At 42.2% G+C, this 19,499-nt stretch overlaps 1 protein-coding gene across 2 annotated transcripts in view; it reads left to right on the top strand.

Moving 5' to 3' along the window:
• STON2 (stonin 2) overlaps nucleotides 1-19,499 on the top strand; it is a 150,372-nt gene that overhangs the window by 54,746 nt on the left and 76,127 nt on the right. For both annotated transcript variants that reach the window (XM_084791579.1, XM_084791580.1), the window contains exon 4: nucleotides 10,145-10,342. In XM_084791579.1, coding sequence (XP_084647705.1) covers nucleotides 10,145-10,342 — 198 coding nt within the window. The remainder of the gene's footprint in view (nucleotides 1-10,144; nucleotides 10,343-19,499) is intronic.

Raw genomic sequence — 19,499 nt, forward strand, 5'->3', positions numbered from 1 at the left:
AACAAGTAATGAAAGGCATTGAGCCCTGCCCACATACACATACACTGGATGAGAACCTAGTGAAAAGAAGACGGGAATTAGCCTGTGTAAGAGGGGAGCAAGAGTGCAGGGAAGCTGAATATGAGCCAAAAACATTGCGTATATATTTAAAATGTTATAATGAAACCCATTATACTGCATAATTAATATATGCTAATTAATACAGAAACTCTGTCGCCTGCTGTAAGGTAGCACTTGAGAAGAATGTAGGGGGACATAATAGAGGGGCTGACATAGTGTCCCCCAGCCTGATCTAGACAAGAGTGTGGTGGCTGCGTCAGCATGGAGGGAGCCAGAAGCAACCAGATTCCACAGTTATGGAAAACAGGTCTTAACAGGACTTAGGATGCACCGAAGAGGAGATGAATTGAGGACGAAATGAGCATTTATCCTGAGCAGCTGAAAGGACGAAGGGGCTGTTCGAAAGGGACAACAGTAACTTAGTTTGTGGGGCACAGAAACTTAGAGAGCTGGTAGAGATTTCAAGTAGGTTGGAGCATCAGGATGTATTCATTGTCCTTGAGGACAGACATGGGCAGAGTTCGGTCCCTCTTTTACTTTATTCTGTGCTGGGTGGGTGTGTCTGAGAGGCATCATCTTGGCACTCTGCTTCTGGCTGCCTCAGGCGTCAAAGGTCTGGTCCTGGGAGAAGAGCCAGATAGCCCAGCATGGGCCTTCTCTCATTTCAGCTAAGCCTGTGGCCTAAGGATGTTCAGCTAACAGCCTGGGTAAGACAGAGCATCCGAGATTCTGACGCTGGTACATGAAGAGAGAGTATGGGGCCAAAATGAGAACAGTGTGTGAGCTACAAGGGCTTGTACTGCCCACCAGGCTGGGCTATTCTTCATTTATCTTTCAAAGGAAATATGGGTGTTTTCACTTATATAAAGATAAAGATTGGTATTGAAATCAGCATTTTTTTATATGTGGGGTTAATAGGTTTTATTTACAATTGAAGAAACATAAACAGATGTTTTTAAAAGTACATTAAAGTGTAAAGAACAATAGTACAAGCCGGCACCTCTTTACTAAGGGTGTTTCCATCATCCTGTAGGGTCCCTATTGACCACCACCTCCTCCATCACAGCCCCTTTCCTAGCTGCTTCCCATCCCCCTAAGCCTCGTGGTAATAACCACATTACTTGTCTTATGCCTTTTCCTGGACAGCTTTACAACCTACACATTCGTCAAGGAGGATATAATTGCATTTAGTCTGGTCCTAAACTTTGCAAAAATGGAATAATGCTTCAGTTGGTATCTCGTGACTTTCACATATGATTTATGAGGCTTGCCCATATTCCTTCCTGCAGCTGTAATTCCTCTTGTTCCTGTTGCTGTGCTTTCTGTTGTGATTACAGTGTTATACGGCAGGTCATTTCTCAGGCTTCTGATGGGCATCTGCTCTTCTCTATCCACAGCTAACAAAGTGCTCCTTTTTTGTTTTTCCTTATGGTTTTTATCTTTTGCTTTGAGACACTGATCTCATTTAGGTGGGAATCAAATTCCCTTTGTGGCCAAGGATGACACTGGACTTTTAAAAAACAATATTTTTATGAGTTCTTGGAGGATTTCATGCAATGAATTTTGGTCGTATTTATCTTCCCCTGCCTTCTCAGATCCACCCTTTCCACCCACTCAATTTTGAGTTTTCTCCTCCTCCTCCTCCTCCTCCTCTTCCTCCTCCTCTTCCTCCTCCTCTTCTCTTTAAAAACAAACAAACAAAACATTTGGGTAGAATTTGTGTCACTCAGCTACAATTGGGAATGAATGTTGTCAACATACTGAGGGTCACATCATTAAAGAAAACTGAGTCTCTTTCTTCCAAGCAGCCATCAAATGACAGTAGCTCCTCTGTTGATGGTGGGGTTGCATTCCCACCTCTCTCTTCCCCTTCATGCTGGGCTTTTGTCTGGCTTGACTTTGTACCCACTGTCACAGTCTCTGTGAGTTCCTGTGTGTATCTGTCCTGTTCTGCCCAGAAAACCTTCTCCTTGAAGGTTCCACCACTTCTTCCTCCACATTGTCCAACTGACTTTTGTTTTGTTTTTTGTTTTTTTTAGACAGGGTTTCTCTGTGTAGTCTGGCTGTCCTGGACTCAATTTGTAGACCAGCATTGGCCTCAAACTCAGAGATCTACCTGCTGCTGTCTCCTGAGTGCTGGGATTAAGGTGTGTGCCACCACACCCAGCATTCATCTGACTCTTTATAGCTGTGCTATGACTTCCCTCCACATGTGTGCCATAGCATCCGAACACACACACACACACACACACACACACACACACACTCACACACACAAGCAAGAGGCAGAGTGGTTAAAAGCACTGGATGCTCCTCCAGAGGACCCAGGGTCAATTTTCAGGATCCACATAGTGACTCACAACCCTCCGTAACCAGGAGATCTGACTCCACATATGCAAGCAATACACACATAAATCTTAAACAATAAGCAAGAAATCTCAAAGTTCAGCAATAAACAGTTCAATTTATTTCTTTATTAATTTATTTATTTATTCACTTTACATCCCAATTGTAGCCCCTTCCCTCCTCTTCTCTAATAGTTCAATTTAAAAACAGGCAGAAGATAAACAAATTTGCAAGTAGATACACATCTACAGAGATAGTAAGTAAGGATACAAAAAGATGTTCAATATTATAAACCACTAAGGAAATGCAAAGTAAAAGAACCTAACACTATTAATTTTTCAAAAAGACTGTATTAGCTGGATTAAAGCGCTTGCTGTACATGTGTGAAGACCTTAGTCCGAATCCCCAGAACCCACATAAACCTGGATGCTAAAAGCACATCTGTAATACCAGTGAGAGAAGGCGGAAACAGGAGATAGCTGTTCTCCAATTAGGTAGCCTGGCTCATTCTTCAGTAGATAAAAAAAAAATCTCAAAAGTAGATGGCAGAACCAACATCGATGGTCTCCTCTGACCTCCATACACATGTCATGCGTGTATCCCAAACCCCACACGTAAATGTATGTGTACTTATATACACACAGATATTTTTCAAAAGACTAAGTCATGACAGTATTAAATGCTTAGAAATTGGATTGTAATGTGTTACTAGTGAGATAATAAAATTCTATAATCACTTTGGAAAACAGCAGATAATTTCATATAAAACTAGACATGTAATTGCCATGTCACCCAACAGCTGGACTCTTGAAAACTTAGTCTGTGGAAATGGAAGTTTCTTTTCATACAAACTCAAGTACAAATGCTCTTAACAGCTTTGTTACAATACTCAGAGCTGGAAACAGCTCAGATGTCCTTTGATGGATGGATATATTTGGTGATGGGTGGTTAACCTAACTGTCGTATTGTCCCTGCCACAGCATACTACTCACCAATCAAAAGGAATGGACTATTAATATCTACAGCACCTTTGTGTCTCAGAGACATTATGTGCAGTCATGAAAGCCAGTTCTTAAAGTTGCAGGCTGCATGATTCCATCTACATACCATTCTTGACAGCAAAACCATGGAAATAAAAACCAGATTAGTGGCTGCGAGAGGTTAGGAGCAGAATATGGAGGCTGTGGGGAGCTGGAGTCATCGCACATGTGGCCATTAAAGGATGACATGGCATATCTTCCTAGTAATGGAATTGTTCTTTTATTTCTACTGTGGTCATAGTGTATCATTTTTCACATTGCTAACACTGTAGAACTAAACACACACATACGTAAAACTAGGGCAACCTAAATTTGTTGGGTTAGATCAACACGTGTTTCTCTGTTGTGATGTTCTACTGGAAGAGGAAGTTCAGGAAAGAGAATGACTCTGTAAGGGCTGGAAAGATGGCTCAGTGGTTAAAGCACTGGCTCCTCTTGCAGACGACTAGAGTTCAGTTCCCAGCACCAACATCAGGCAGTGCTTATACGCATCCAACCTCCATCTTCCGGGGGTTCACTCACACATGAACATGCACACACAGATAAATTAGCTTAATATTTTCTTTAAATAGAGACAGAGAGAAGGGCTGAAGAGTTCAGTGGTTAAGAGCACTGGCTAGTCTCCCTGATGACCCAGTTCAATTCCCAGTACCCACATGGGAATTCATAACTGTCTGTCTCAGGGGATCTAATGCCCTTTTCTGGTCTCTGTGGGCACCAGGCACACATGGGGTACACAGACATACATGCAGACAAAACAATCAAATATCACAAAAATAAATAAAAATTTAAAAGATAAAGGAGGGAGGGAGGGAAGGAGGGAAAGAGGGAGAGAGGGAAAGAAGGAGGAAAAGAGAGACTATAGAAAAAAAAAGTCTGACAAAACCCTTTAGGAAAACAATAATGAAAAGAGGTTGAGGAACACTGTATTCAGCCAACCTTATGTGAGGACAATGAGTTCAGTGTAGTGTTGATGTAATGCTCCCTTCAGTAGTCCACAGTGGCCTCTGAAACAGTGTTTAGGTGTCTTAAGTCCATGGTCACAATCAAACGAGCCTGTAATTCTCACTTAATTGTGTTCCTCTTGGGTCTGTATTGTCAGGTTTTAGTGTAAGGAAACACTAAGCTCATAAAACAAGCTGGTGAGTGGGCCTTCTTCCTACACTCTGGAATAATTACCAGAAGATGGAAATGTCTCCTTTGCCATTAAGGTTTGACCTTTTCAGCAGACATACCTAGCCAGAAGCACTGCTTAAGGAAACACTATGCGTACCGGTTCATTTCATTTCATAGTTATTATACAAATCAAGCTTTTAACTTGCTTCATGAATCATGATTTTTAAAGCTACCAGTCCCAGAACGTCTATAATTTTATCTGTTTTCACGCTTATTAGTGTAAGAATATTCATTATTATTTTCCACTTACTGACTTCTCAATACACTATGATGGTACTTGTACCTGGGTACTTTTTGTGCCGTATGGCTTTTTGTTTGTTTTTTTGAGGATTTCAATCAGGCTTCAAACTTGCTGTGCAGCTAAGGATGAACTTGAACTTGTAATCATCTTCCCTCTGGAGGCTGGGATTGCAGGTGTGAGCCACCATGCTTGTTCCACATGATGGTGGGGAGCAAATCTCAAACTTCATGCACACATGCTAAGCAAGCATTCGACGGACTGAGCTAACCCCTAGCCCACTCCACCCCGTTTTCATTCTGTTATTTTGTGCTCTTTTCTTGCTAGTTTTTCATCATGATTAGTCTTCACAAAGAGTCTTACTTATATTTGTTTTTAAAATATTTAGTAGTTAACACTTTAATGTATATTATTTACTTTCGCTATCATACAATGAGTTGATTGTTTTGCTTTATTTTGGCTGGGTTTTTGTTTTGTTTAACAGTTTTCAGGTATTTTTGGTTTGGGGTTGTTTTTTTTTCTATCATGAGAAATTCCACCTTCTCAGATAGTAATGCTTACTTCTTTTTAGTTATTTTAGGAAAGGGTCTTCCTTTGTAGCTAAGACTGGGCATGGCTTCCTCCTGCCTCTGCCTCCTGGTTACTGGAACTATAGGGTATCCACTTTTATGCCCAGCTTAACTTCATTCTTGACATGGTCACGTACAGTATTTCCTATTGCTATTTAGATTGCTGCTTTGATCAATGAAACATGTAAAAGTCTGTGTCTGTTTCTGAATTTTAAAGGATCTTTTATCAAATTTAGAAAATCAAGTACTAGTGAGTTAAGCAACTAGTTTATATGAATACTAAGTCCCATTACAATGAGTATTCTGGTCTGTATACCAATGCTTTGACATTTTTTTTTGTAGTTTTGTTTTGTTTTTGTTTATTTGTTGTTTGTTTGTTTGCAAGACAGGGTTTCTCTGTGTAGCCTTGGCTGTTCTAGATCCTCTTTGTAGACCAGGCTGACCTCAAACTCACTGACATCCTCCTGCCTTTGCCTCCCAGAGTGCTGCTTTGACATTTCTAATACTTGTTTTCATGTTGCAACTTGTAGCAACTGGTCTTGAAGGTTCTAGGTGTAGTTATACAGACTGTGCTCTCTCTAGTTTTCCTTTGCTTGGTGAAGGCATTTCTCCATGCCTTAGCTAGCTTTGACCATCAGCCTTACACAGCCTAGAGGCACCTGAGAAGGGCTCTCAACCAAGGAATTGGCTAGATCAGATTGGCCTGTGAGTGGGTGATTCCATTACTCCTTAATTGATGTGGAAGGGCCCCACCTACTGTGAGCAGTACTATTTGCTGGGCAGGTGGTCCAGGGCTGTATAAGAAAGCTAGCTAAGGCCAGGCATGGCGGTGCACACCTTTAATCCCAGCTCTTGGGAGGCAGAGACAGGCAGATCCCAGTGAGTTTGAAGCCAGACTGCTCTACAGAGTAAATCCAGGATAGCCAGAGCTATTACACAGAGAAACTCTATCTTGAACCCCACCTCCAAAAGAACAAAAGGAAGGAAGGAAGGAAAGAAGGAAGGAAGGCAGGCAGGCAAGCTAGAGCTGGGCTGTGGTGGCACACACCTTTAATCCCAGCACTTGGAAGGCAGAGGCAGGTGGATCACTGTGAGTTCGAGGCCAGCCTGGTCTACAAAGTGAGTCCAGGACAGCCAAAGCTACACAGAGAAACCAAAAAATAAAAAATAAAAAAAAGAAAGAAAGAAAAAAGAAAAGAAAAGGAAGCGTGCTAGCTAAGCATAAAGCTGAGAGCCAGGCAGCCGGCAGCATCCCTCCATGGCTTCTGCTTCAAATTCCGGTTTGAGTTCCTTCCCCGCCTTGCCTTAGTGATGCATTGGGAACTGAAACAAACTCTTTGCCTCCTAATCGCTTCTGATTGGAGAGTTTTATCCCAGCAATAGAAAGGAAAGTAGAACACCCGAGGTAAAATCCTACCCTGATGTTTATTCTGTGTCAGCATGCTGACGTGGTCATTGGCTTCTCTTCTGTTGAGGGGGTGGTAGACCACTTTTGAAAGTATTGCATTTTCTTTTATAGCTTTTAAGCTTTTCCCTTTGTCTTTAGCGTTACAGGATTGTTAGGTCTACTTTTAGCTATTCTATTTGACATGCCTAGGGACTTCTAATCTAAAAAAGAAAAAAAAACAATCTTTCATAAATTCTGGGGAATTCTCAGTCAGCAGGGTTTCAGATATTGCCTTCCTCCCGGTCTCTCTTATCCTTAAGAACCCGGATATACGGGTGAGGCCTTCTTCCTGCCCATCATGGGGGTTACTTGTTTTTAATACCTTTCCCATTATCTCTTCGCCCTTTTGTGCTGTCCATTTGGTTTTGTATTTGGGATAGTTTATTTTTCTGTTCCCAAGAAATCCATTTAGTTCTTTTTCATTAGTACATTTTTTTTTCTCTCTCATCTTTCCAACTTCTTATTCTCTTAAGCCTGTTGCACCTCGTTGTGTTCCCTGCTTCCCAAGCCTGCTGCCTGAACTCTTTGCAGGTCTCATTCTATTTCTCACCCCTTCCGATATCTTGCTTGCTCTTATTCATGCTAGCCTGATTTTCCACATTCTTTATGGTTTGTTATTGTTAGGCTTTTACCATCCTCCTGGGACAATCTGCCTGAGATGCAGACAGTTTCTTCCAGAAAGGATTATTAGTATTTGCTTTCCCAGGTGTCTGAGGCTACCTGGGAATATTTCTCCTGAAATCTAGGCTGAAGGTTTTCAGATCCACACGAATAGTTCTACACACCAATCCCCGTGTGGGACCTTATATCAGAAGATTTTTGGTTTTCCCTGTGCCTCGTACCCAAATCTAAGGTAAACATCATTCTTTGTTTCTCCAACTGAGGTAAAGGTACATTTAGCCTCTGGGGAATTCTCAGTATGTACCTGATCGCTTGTTAGATTGCCCGTCTAGGGCTGAGTATAGGCTCATTCTCCTGTGTTTTCTTCACATGAGCCATGCATACTCAGACTTAGTGGTGGTGGACATTGGGTTGGTGCAGTGGTCCTCAGAGTATGAAAATCAGGCTTTGCTTACATTTCTAGTTTCCAGATTTCACCTGGCCTCTGGTTAATTTTTTACTTTCTTGATAGCTCTATGTAGCATATTAAATAATGTTAATATGCTTTACTTAAGTGATAATTTCCATAGTAGTTCAAAGTACCTGACCCTAACCCAGGGAATGGCAGTCCTATAACAGGCATTTGCAATCTCGTCTTTGCTTTCTATTTCTGTTATTTGTTCGAGTGTCTTTTTTTCTCTTTGTAGGGGTCATGGTTTGGTTTTTACAGGTATAATAGTTTAAAAGAAAGGAGCTACAAGCCCTCAGTGCAAAGATCTAGATGTTTCATTCATGCCCAAGAGAATAAGGAACACAGATTCTCTTTCGTTTTTATTTTTATATTGTCACAACTATTGCCATATATTCCTTCTGAACTCTCAGTTTTCCCTTTCTGTCTCTTAGCCCAACTATATCTTTGGTGCTTTCAGCCAGGGTAACTGACTGCATGATCTTGCAGGTTTCTTAACCTCTATGTTGGTTTGCCCCTGTGTAAAAACAAAAAACAAAAAACAAACAAACAAACAAAAAACCCATACCTACCTTTAATATCAATGGATCTAATGAGAAAACATTTGCAAAGGTGCTTGACCTTTGAATGAATACTCGGTAAATGGCATTTGCATCATTTCTTCCTTATTCTCTGATTATTCTCTTTCTAGAATTTGATGTTAAAATTGCAATGGTGCAGTCATTATGCAGCACTGCGGAGAGCTCATGTGGTGCAGTTAGTTAACCAAGAATAAATGAAGAGAACTAAGACATCTTATTTAAAAAGGAAAAAGAAACACACACATACATACACACACACACACATACACACACACTTTTTGAGAGGCCAATTAGTGCTCTGAGCCAAGGAGATAAAGCCGAGGCCTGTGCTTTCCCTTTAGAAGATATTTCCTTTGTGCTCTCTGCAAGCCAGCTGCCCCAATAAGTCTCCACTGTGCGTGTAACAGTGTGCAGAGCTACCACCTATTGTCAGGATTGAACCAAGCAGAGGCATCGTGCACGCGTTTGTGTATCTATCTACTATTAGCCTAAAACTTGTTCTGCCTCTTGTTTTACAGTGTAAACTGGCACATTTTCTTGAGTTTGTTGATATGCTACTAAAAATGGGAAAAAAATGCCCGGGTCAGAGTGATACTGCAAAAATTCTGTAGTTTGGACCTAAGTGAAACTGAAATCTACATTTAGAAATAAAATAAGGCCCTAGAGTTACTCATACTCCCTCAGTTAGGCTTTTGTTTTGTTTTGTTTTGTTTTAACTTGAATTTCAATTTGCCTTTATGTGCATATACATGCAACATGTATACTTATGTATGTCTGTATGGGAGGAAGCCACAGATTAACAGAGCCATCCCTTGTTTTTGTGAGACTACAGCATCTCTCACTGTGACCCAGTGCTCTACTCAAAGTAGCCTGGCTGGCTGGCAAGCCCCAGAGGCAGGGGACTTATAATTCCATAGTGCTGGAATTATAAGCACATGCAACCCTATATATTTTATTATATGGATGCTTAGGATTAAACACAGGTTCTCCTGGATTAACAGCAAGCACTTTACTGTCTATGTCACTGATCTATTCCTCAAAAGCGACACCAAGGAAACTCTTATTAAGAGATGCATTTAATTGAGGGCTTGTTATAGGTTCAGAGTTGGTCCATAGTCATCATGGCGGGAAGCAGGCAGACATGGCACTGGAGCAGTAGATGAGAGCTCACATCTCACCTGCAAGTTGCAGATAGACAGACAGACAGACAGAAGACTCTAGGACTGGCCCTTTTAAACCTCAGAGCCCACCCCCAGTGACACACCTCCTCCAACAAGGTCACAGCCACTCCAATAAAGCCATGCCTCCTAATCCTTCCCAAACAGTTCCTTCCACTAGGGACCAAGCATTCATATATGAGCCTATGGGGTCATTCCCAGTCAACTCCCCATAGCAGCTGTCCATCTCTCTAGCCCATTGATATGCTTTTGATAGTGACTTCCTGTGAGACCTCCATCCATCCATCTTCTCTTTCCTCATCCCAAGGATTTCCTAGTCTTTTATAATGGCTGCCATCGCATAGGACCTGAGTGACATCAGAGTAAGACAAACGCTAAATGTAAACAAAAGACAGCTATTTATTTATGTTGTATCCACTTGGATTCTCATCTCTTCTCAGCCCTCACATTGACCATGCCCTGCTGGACATGCCCTTCCTTCGACTCTTTGAGAAGATGCCCTGTGACATCTGAGAGCAGTTGGACCACCCACTCCGAGGACACCAGCAGTCCTAGCGTCGCTCCCTCATCCACAGACCTGCAGCTCATCAACGCTGAGGAGCAGGCAAGCGGCAGGGCTTCCGGAACCGACTCCACTGGTAAGCCAGAGTTCCAAGCTAGCGCACTCTGCAGATCACTTTTGGCACATTCAGAGCCTCTTTAAGGTCCTCTGCCAGCTTTGTTTGCAGAACGTGTGTGTGTGTGTGTGTGTGTGTGTGTGTGTGTGTGTGTGTGTGTGTGTGTGTGTGTGCAGTTGTCCAGTTCAAAAGCTAGCATCTTCACTGGTTTGCATTTGCTTTGGGAAAAATGTATAAACAGAGTGGCTAGTTACTTGGCCTATGACTCACATTAGGAAACCATTTGACAGTGCATCTTAAAGCATTCGTTCCTGACTGTCTAATATAGGTACCACTTCCCTGTTTATGCATTTTTCTCCTCCAATTGCTGCTAAGCTGTGTGTAATATTCACAATGCTGAGTCTTTCATCTGACCACCTACACATCTTTCCTCCTCAGTAAGAGGAAGGTGGATTTCAACAGAGAGAAAGTAATTGTTGTATGAAGCAGAATGAGAATCCAAGCTCAGCCACAGCCTCCAGTCTGCTAATGATTTTACCACCCGATGCTTACAGCATTGAGCCGTCACTGAGCCCCGAGCTGGTCTGTGATGTCCCATGGTTTCATCCGTTACACTTTGCAGTAGGTGTAGGATGGGATTCTGGCTTTCACTGCAGATGGAAGGTGGGTCCACCGACAAACACCGTATCATGGGCTGTTCAGGATGGTGTTGGAAAGATGTACGTTCTTGGTGTTTGTGCTATTTGGCCAAAGGATTGTTTCCCTCTGAAAGTGACAAGAATTGCTGCCAGTCGCTCTATGGGTGAAGCTCTTCCCACAGACACCCCCACAGTGCCAACAGCGTTTTGTTCTCCTTCTCAAAAATATTGTGAAGTTTGTTTCTAGATCATTTTTCTCGTGCAGTATGCTATTAAATTCTACAAGCATTAAGAGTGATCCTGCGTGGAGAGTCAAAGGTTCAGACAGGATGTGCTTTGGAATTGGATAAAATTGCCCACCAGCGTAGTTCACCAAGGAGTCTGTCTTCACTGACCACAGTTCTTTATAGCATTTGGTCTTCATAAACGGTCCTTCTGTTTTGCTTTTGTCTCTGTGGCTTATGTGGCTGTTAAATGCCCCACGTCTCCATTTTCGCCGTGGTACAATCTCATGATCGGGAGGCAGCGGCAGCAGCTGGGGCTGTTAGAGAGAGACTGAGCTTCTCCTTCAGCTCTCGTTGCCTTCCACTTCCTTCCCCAGCCTTCTCTGTACTGTTTATGGATGCTCAGATCCCACAGTCCTACGTTCAAGTCCTGGTTCTGGCATATACCGGCCACATGCCCATCAGCAATCCTTACACTATAGGCATGGATATGTGCACATAGACACGTGTGTATGAGTGTGTTGGTTTTTCATGTCACTGTGACCAAATACATAGCAAGAAACAAGTTAAGGGGGAGAAGTTTATTAACATTCGTTGTTTGAGAGGACACATCCATCCCAGTAGGCTAGGCATAGTTGCAGGCGGCTTCATGGTATCCAGAGCATGTGGTGAGACTGCCCACCTCCTCATATGTTGGAGGAACAGGAAGCAGGAAGGGCCTGGTAAATTTCAAGACCTCCTCCTAGTGACCCAATTCCTCTAGGGACCATCTACAACCTCCCAAAACACCACCTGCTGGGACTTAGAGGGATAATCATGTGGGACTCTGGGGAACTGCAGGGCTGAGGCTGCGGGAGGTGGAGGGGTGGGGGTGGGGGGTGTTTGTGGCACTAGGGATCAAATGGAGGGCCATGTGCATGCTAGGCAGATATTCTGTCCCTGAGCTGTACCAGGTACATCTCCAGCCCAAGACCCTTACTATCATCATGACTCAATTTCATCATCTGACAAATAGAAGTAAGAGCAATGTGTACCTTACCAGGTAAGGCAGTTTATATAGAACAGCTTATGTAATGCCTGACTTGGAAGACGTGATACCAGGGGTAAACTTCTTTCCCGGCCAGAGTTCTCATGGCCTTCCAGAGGTACAAGTTGGGTCATTCACTGAAGAAAAAGAGAAAAGCTCTTAGTTCTGCTGTTTTGTCAGGTGCTTCTGCTTTCTTCTTAGGTGGAAGTTGTTCAAATTCTTGTCAATTCAAGTGATGAAAATCAGAGTTGTAGCCTGAACTAGACATGATGTTATTAGCAATTGTTACTATTACTGTTATTTTTGCAGTGCTAAGGATCGAACCCAGGACCTTGCACACGGTAGGCAAGTGCTCTATCACTGAACCACATCCGTCTCCAAAGTTTATAAGTTTCAACACCTTCCTTTTCTCAGTAGCACTGTTACCGTTCACCATCAGGAAAACCTCCTTCTCGGGGATGCTTCTCGGTTGTTCTATAAGGAAGCAGAGGGTACACAAGGAAGGGCTTATTTGGCAAGACTTCAATGAAAGCACTGCTGTGTGAAGAAGCAAAATCTGGAATCCTAGGTGAGGTCATGCGGGTTCTCCCTGGCTGAGCAGAGTGTGAGGATAGCAGCCAGGACAGGTGCTCTGTGTCCTGTCACCTTTGGGTAAAATTGGGCTGAGGCACGCAGGCACAGCCTGCCGGGTAGTAGACTGCAGGGAGCTGGGTCACAGTCCCCTCCCTGTCATCTGTGCAGGAGTTCTGCTGGGATTTGGCAGCTGCACAGGACACTGTGATTTGCAGTGTAATTGTGGAGGGAAAGATTCTGCGATCAGCCTACACATTCTTCTAGGTTTCTCACCACAGGGGTAATTAGAGGAAGAAAACAAACAAATCCCCAGGAGTTGGTAGATTACTGGCTTGGTGGTAGAGGTGATGTTTTCTCTGGAGATCCCCATTCTAGGGCAAATGACAAGAGATTTAGGACTAAGCACAGGGTCAAAAGCATCTCCTTCTGTCCCCAAGGTCTCCTTAGCTGAGACAGGATAGGCCTGTCATCTTCACCAGGCAGAGAATGCCCCTGCGTTTACGTAAGTTTGTAAACAGCCAGGGGATCAAGGGAACCGGAGCAAACCTATTCCTTTGAACTCTATTCTAAGCAGGGAAGAAGAAGGAAAAAAAGGCACATAAATGTTTATAGTAGTTACAAGCTGCTTTAAATGACAGACTTGGGCTCGGGTGTTTGTTTGTGCACAGGAAAAGTGTATAGTTTAGCATGAGATTAGATGCACAACAGTAGTCAAACTAAGGAGTGTGGGACTCAAATGGGTGTTAAGTGGAGGCAAGAGCTGTCACCATCCTAGATGCCTTTATGCTGGTCAGCATTTCCCAACCTGAAATAAAGCAGGATGCTGGGAGCACTTGGGTCAGGTCTTGCTGCGCTGGCTCTGCTGCAGATCCATGGTGTGCTTGCTTATTAAAGATTTTGAAAACTTCTGAAACATATGTATGTAATGTTTATACATACACACACACACATATATATATTCAGCTTCCTGTTGAGTTAGTAAGCCCTGTTTTGTCTCTCAAACTACTAAACCTCTTGGACTTTTTTAAAAAGAGTGGTGGTAGTGGTGGTTGTTGTTGTTGTAAGTTCTAGACTCAGTAGTTGTAAAAGTGAATTTGTTATACTTCCTTTGTATGTAAACCATTGCAGACTTTAAAACAAATTTACACCGGATGATAATGGTTCATTTGCATTTAACTGAATGTAGTGGAGTTCTAGCACGCAGGCAGCCATTCCCCATGCACTCTTTCTGTTTTTCTTTCTCAGAAACAAGTGTTGATGTTTGATAAAGAGTTATGGGTAGTCATGAAGGTTTTCTCTTTGTTTTTCCTTCCTCTTCTTTTTCTCCTTCTACTTTTCCTTCCTTTCCTTCTCCTCCTTCTCTTCCTCATCCTCCTCCTTTGTGTGTGTGTGTGTGTGCACACTTATGGATAAGAAATTGATGCAGAGTGTAGCCCTCAGTTGCTGTCAACTACATTTATTGACACAGAGTGTCTCGTTGGATATAGAGTTTGCCACTTTCAACTAGTCTAGCTAAGCTGCGTGCCCAGGGCATCCTCTGCTTTGGCTGGCATTACAGGCAGCAGGCACACATGCCCGACTTTTACATTGGCTCTGGGGCACCCAGACTGCCATGCCTGAAGCTTGTGGAGGTCCTACGTTTTGTGACAACTTTCCAGTGTATCAAGAAGGGTCAGTCCCTTGTCATTATTTGCCGAGGTTAGTGTGAGAGTCTTAAGCACAGATCTCTTTACAAGGTAGACTCTGCTTCGGCATCTTGTCCTGAAACTACTGCAGCTGAAGGAGCATCAGCTAGAACCAGGACAAGAGTCCAGGTAAACAGTGGTCGCCATGTGCATGATGGGACTGCAGTGATCTTTGTTATTTGCAAGGCACATGAATATCTTCTAAATTCTTTCCTTTAATACCCATAGCAGCATATAATGTATTTGTGTGAAAAGTAAAACTTCACTGTTTTTTCAAACGATGTCTCCCTCTATGTATTTAATTTTTGTTGTTTGTTTTTTAGAGGCAGGGTTTCTTTGTATAGCCCTGCCTGTCCTGAAACTTGCTCTGTAGACCATGTTGGCCTCAAACTCACAGAGATCTGCCTGCCTCTGCCTCCTATGTGCTGAGATTAAAGGCTTGTGTCACTACTGCCCACTCCCTCTATGTATTTCATAGACAATTATAGTTGTTAAAATGTTAATGACATTTATTTATCTATTTATCTATCAATCTATTTATTGTGTGGGTGTGGGTGTGGGTGCGCACGCGCATGCAGCTTATGGAAGCTGGTTCTTCCCTTCCACCATGTAGGGACTGAACTCAAGCTGTCAGGTTTGGCAGCCAGCACTTTGTCTGCTGAGCCATTTCTCTTAGGTGGTGATTATAATCTTGTGAGTGAGAACTTCCTTTCTCTCTCCTGGAGGAATAGCAGAGGAAGTTTTTAAAGAAAGTTACATGTTTTCTCATTCGCTATAAAACAAATTTAACCTCACTTCTGTTCCAGTAGTATCTGTGTGTTCATCAGTTGTGCATTTTGTGTTTTAATGCATGTTAAGAAAATACCCCTCCCTCCAATAAACACCTCCCAATGGCCGCTTTGCTTGAAACTCTCGAGTGTCTCAGAGCACAGATATTTAAATAGTTCTTGCATTTACCAGGAGTGGGGAACAAAGGAGAGAATTAGATGTTATTTTCCGGCAAAGAACTGATGGTCTGAAAACAGACTTTCTTTCTTGTCCTTAAGGAGATCCTTACATATAATCGAAGACTTTCTATTTATAAAACATCTCTTATAAATACACATGCCAGGCAGGAATGTGCTACGCACTTTATACACACATTATCTAATCTTAACATCTTAAAAGTTCACATTACTGCCCCACGCCATGAATGAGGGAATAATACCTAAAGAGGTTCGGCCACAGTCCCACAACTAAAACGGGAAGCACTGTGATTCAACCCTTCTCTCTCCTCTGCTCACCAGCCCTCTGCCTGGCATGCTCTGAAAGGCTGATATTTGGGATACAGTGAACTGTGGGAAGGAGAAATTAATTACAGGGCCTTCCACAGCGTTGGCACTGTTCTGGCTGCATCTCCCAGAAGCTGCATGTAAACCTCTCTTGTTCAGCTAATTCAGTGGAGGAGAGTGAGTTAGGAGTCCCCCACCAGGCTGAGGCCATCTTGAAAGGAAGAACTGTGTCTGCTCCTTCAGCACCATGTCTGGCATGTGGAAATTCAACAGTGGAGTTTTGTGGGATAAAGTAATTATTTTAATATAGGGCTGAAAGGCCCTCATTTGCAAGCTTATTTTCCAGTCACATAGGTCTAACTGTCTTTGCTCATTGAAACACAGTTCCAGGACTTGGAAGCATGAAAAGGATGAATAGTTGGGGTTAGTGTGGTAATAAGAGTCTCCTCCATGTTTTCCGACATTGAGCTGTCATCTGTATGTGGCAGTGGGGTTCAGTAAAGAAACTGCCAACATGGCTGCTCCGTGGTATGGGTAAGAGGAAGGCTTTTATGTAGATAAGAGAGAGACGATATATAGAGGCACCTGGAAAATTCCAGATCAAAGAGAGACAGTAGAGTGACCACGGCCATCAGCTTGGGCGTGGCCATGGCTATGTATGGGAGGGGAGAATAGGAGAGTTAGAGACTAGGGACACCCTGGTGAGACCAGCATAGGCACAGGGAGGAGAGCAAGGGTTATCAGGAGAGTGAGAAGATGGGGGGGGAAGGGCCAACAGACTGGTGTGGGGGCTGTGAAGTGCGTAACAAGTACTTGTGGCCAGGGACTGAAGCAGCCTGGAGGCTAGCACAGACTTTGGTTCACTGATAGGTACCACAGGTAGAGGTTAATTGGAGAGCTAGAGGTCAGGGAAATCACTCCTGTTGGGAACAGGCTTCAGACGGTCCTGAGAAAAGCTAGCTTTTATCTAAGTGCCAAAAATCCTCCTATAGCCCAGGCTAAGCTCACTTCTGGATATTTGGACTGCCTTTGGGAATTTGGGGAACTGGAATTTGACTTGGACCTGAAATTATATTGCTTATGCTATTCATTTACTTTTATTATAAGTTTTTAATAAGAAAAATTAGGTGTGTGGGTGCGGGGAAGGTGTGCTCTGAGCTTAGGTGTCTCCAAATCTGACTGTTCTACATAATTTTTGACCAAAGCAGCCACATTTTGCCTCATTTATTTATTTATTTTAATTAAATATTTTTTATTTTTTACATATACATTTATATAATTACACATATATACAATAGACTACCTATAGCAAGAAGAACAATGACACAATCAGGAATTATATAATTGTTACATTCTTAGTGTTTTGGCTATTTGTATTTGACAGCCTCGAAGAAAACATCTTTCCTATCTTGGTGTGTCTAAAATTCTGAATGTAAATCAATCCCCATCACATCTTGTCACTATCAACTTAAAACATCTATCTGGACCTATAAAAAGTCTTAACCCCCTAAACAACTAAGCTTCATTGTAAAACTAAGCTACCTGGTCTTCAACTTCATCAGAAATTGAGAAGGAATAAACTTGATTACCTGAGTATGCTGGGAGTGCAAGTTAGTAGATTTCCAAATGAGAAAATGACAGAGACAGTTTTCTACCTGAATAGTCGCCCAAAACTCTATAATGTTGGAGCATCTTCTTCAGCCTTCTGGCCCAATATATCTGAAAGACATATTTGTTAACCAGGAACTATTGAGGACTTGGTTACCCTGTCTTGGCAGAGTTTGGCCGTCAACTTTGCCTGCATCCAAGCTTGCCCTTTTTTTAAAGACAGAATTCTGCTGTAGTAAAAACAAGAACATTTTGCCCAGTGGCTTGTTTGACACATTTGAAGCCATCTTCATGAGGAGGTTCTTTGATGCTCATCATCCTTTTTGAGGTAGGCTGTAGGTTGCAGGGAGTTAACCTGTGTCATTGTCAGTGAATCTTTAAAATAATAAAAACATTTTTAAATGCCGTATTCTGCATGTCTCTGAGGTTTTTGAAGACCTTATCTAACTATCCTACCTTATCTTTCTATAGAATCATATCTATCTGTTGCACCTAAGGTGTATATTCTTGGATAAAAATAGACTAGTAATTGACATGACCATGATTCGATCAACTAACAATTAACTCGTATAACTTATCCTAAACAACTTGCAATAGCACGTTCAAAGCATTGGAAGTAAACCTTGTATTATAATTGAGTCATATGGGTACAATACCTCATATTAGAATATATATATGTATATATATAATTGTGTGAAGAATAATCCTACATTTCAATTCTATACCACTGTATCTAGAACTAAACTTATTTTGCACCTGTATACAAAATTCTATACCAGTAAATTAAAAATAACCATGTGAGTGACAATTGAGGCATTAAGTTGAGGAGTAGATTCACTAATCTGCTTTTTGTTCTTTCTTCCCTATATATTTCTATATTCCCCTTTCTTTCTTTTCAACCCCTATCCCCAAACCTAAGTTTGTAAGATAAAGGAAAACCATTCATTTATTTATTCACCTCAGAGTGCGAAGCAGGTGAGTAGAGAAAGCATATTGCCACGATACACATTTGTTTCCCAGGATTTAGGAGCCATCTGTCTGGGGCAAAATCTAAGAACAGCAAAGCTAAGAAGTGTTATTTCAAATATTCTCAAAATGACATCAGGAACCTCTGAATAAAGGACCCATGGTTCTCCAGAGATTTTTTTCAAGTCCCTTCTAAAATTGCCCACCTGCTGATCCTGAAGACGTGGGGGTGCCTACAGTGCCCCACAGTGTTACCTTCTGTGGTGCTTGCTCGTAGTGTAAACGAAGACACTAGTGTCCACAGTCATATATTAGTTAATAAACAAAATTAAGATTGACGTCTAGGTTTGTCCATGCTATGTGGCCCTGCCTGTCCAAACACTGGTCTTCTGGATAAAGAATGCCTCTGTCCCAGCCCTACAAGGCCCTCTTTTAAGATGCTGTGTTTCCTCAGTCCTGAGCTGGTAATCAGAAGTAGATATTTGAAACCGCTTAGCATCCAGATGGTTTGAAAACTCGGGTAATTGCCAAGAAAGCCAGCTTCGACAGGTCTGGTACACTGAGGAGGGCATGGAGTCGACAATTAATCACTCAGCAGACTTTTCTCTGAGAGAATAAACCTTAATTTCCTGGAGCCAGTGAAAAAATTATCTGTGGATAGCATAAAACTAACTAGGATCAGCAAAAAAGGGGGAAAACACACATACATATACCTATTACTACACACACACACACACACACACACACACACACACACACACACACACAGTGAATGAAGCAAAGCTCCAACAACTTTATTTTTTCCACACTGCTTATATATCCCAGCAAATGCTTTCAAGCAATACAAAAATTACAGTGTGGTTACCTTCTGTTTTTCTTTAAGAGAACAATTACAATTTGGGCTCCAATACCCTTATATGAGTAAACATTTTACATATTACAGGTGGAAAAACAAATTATTCCCAATAACCTACATACATTTGTGTCTAAGCAACTATTTATAAATTAACACGGTGAAGCACAGGTGTAATTTTAACACTAAATGATTCAATCATCCCACATACAGGGTTATATATGAGGGATATATATGTGCTAGCCACTGGGCTAGGGCATGAGTTTATAAGAATGAACAACATAAACAATGGCTTTGGTCTCCAAACAGCTTGCAGTCTCTCCTGAGGGCTAT

The sequence above is a fragment of the Acomys minous genome (assembly GCF_964271855.1).
Source record: "Acomys minous genome assembly, chromosome: 8".
Taxonomy (NCBI): domain Eukaryota; kingdom Metazoa; phylum Chordata; class Mammalia; order Rodentia; family Muridae; genus Acomys; species Acomys minous.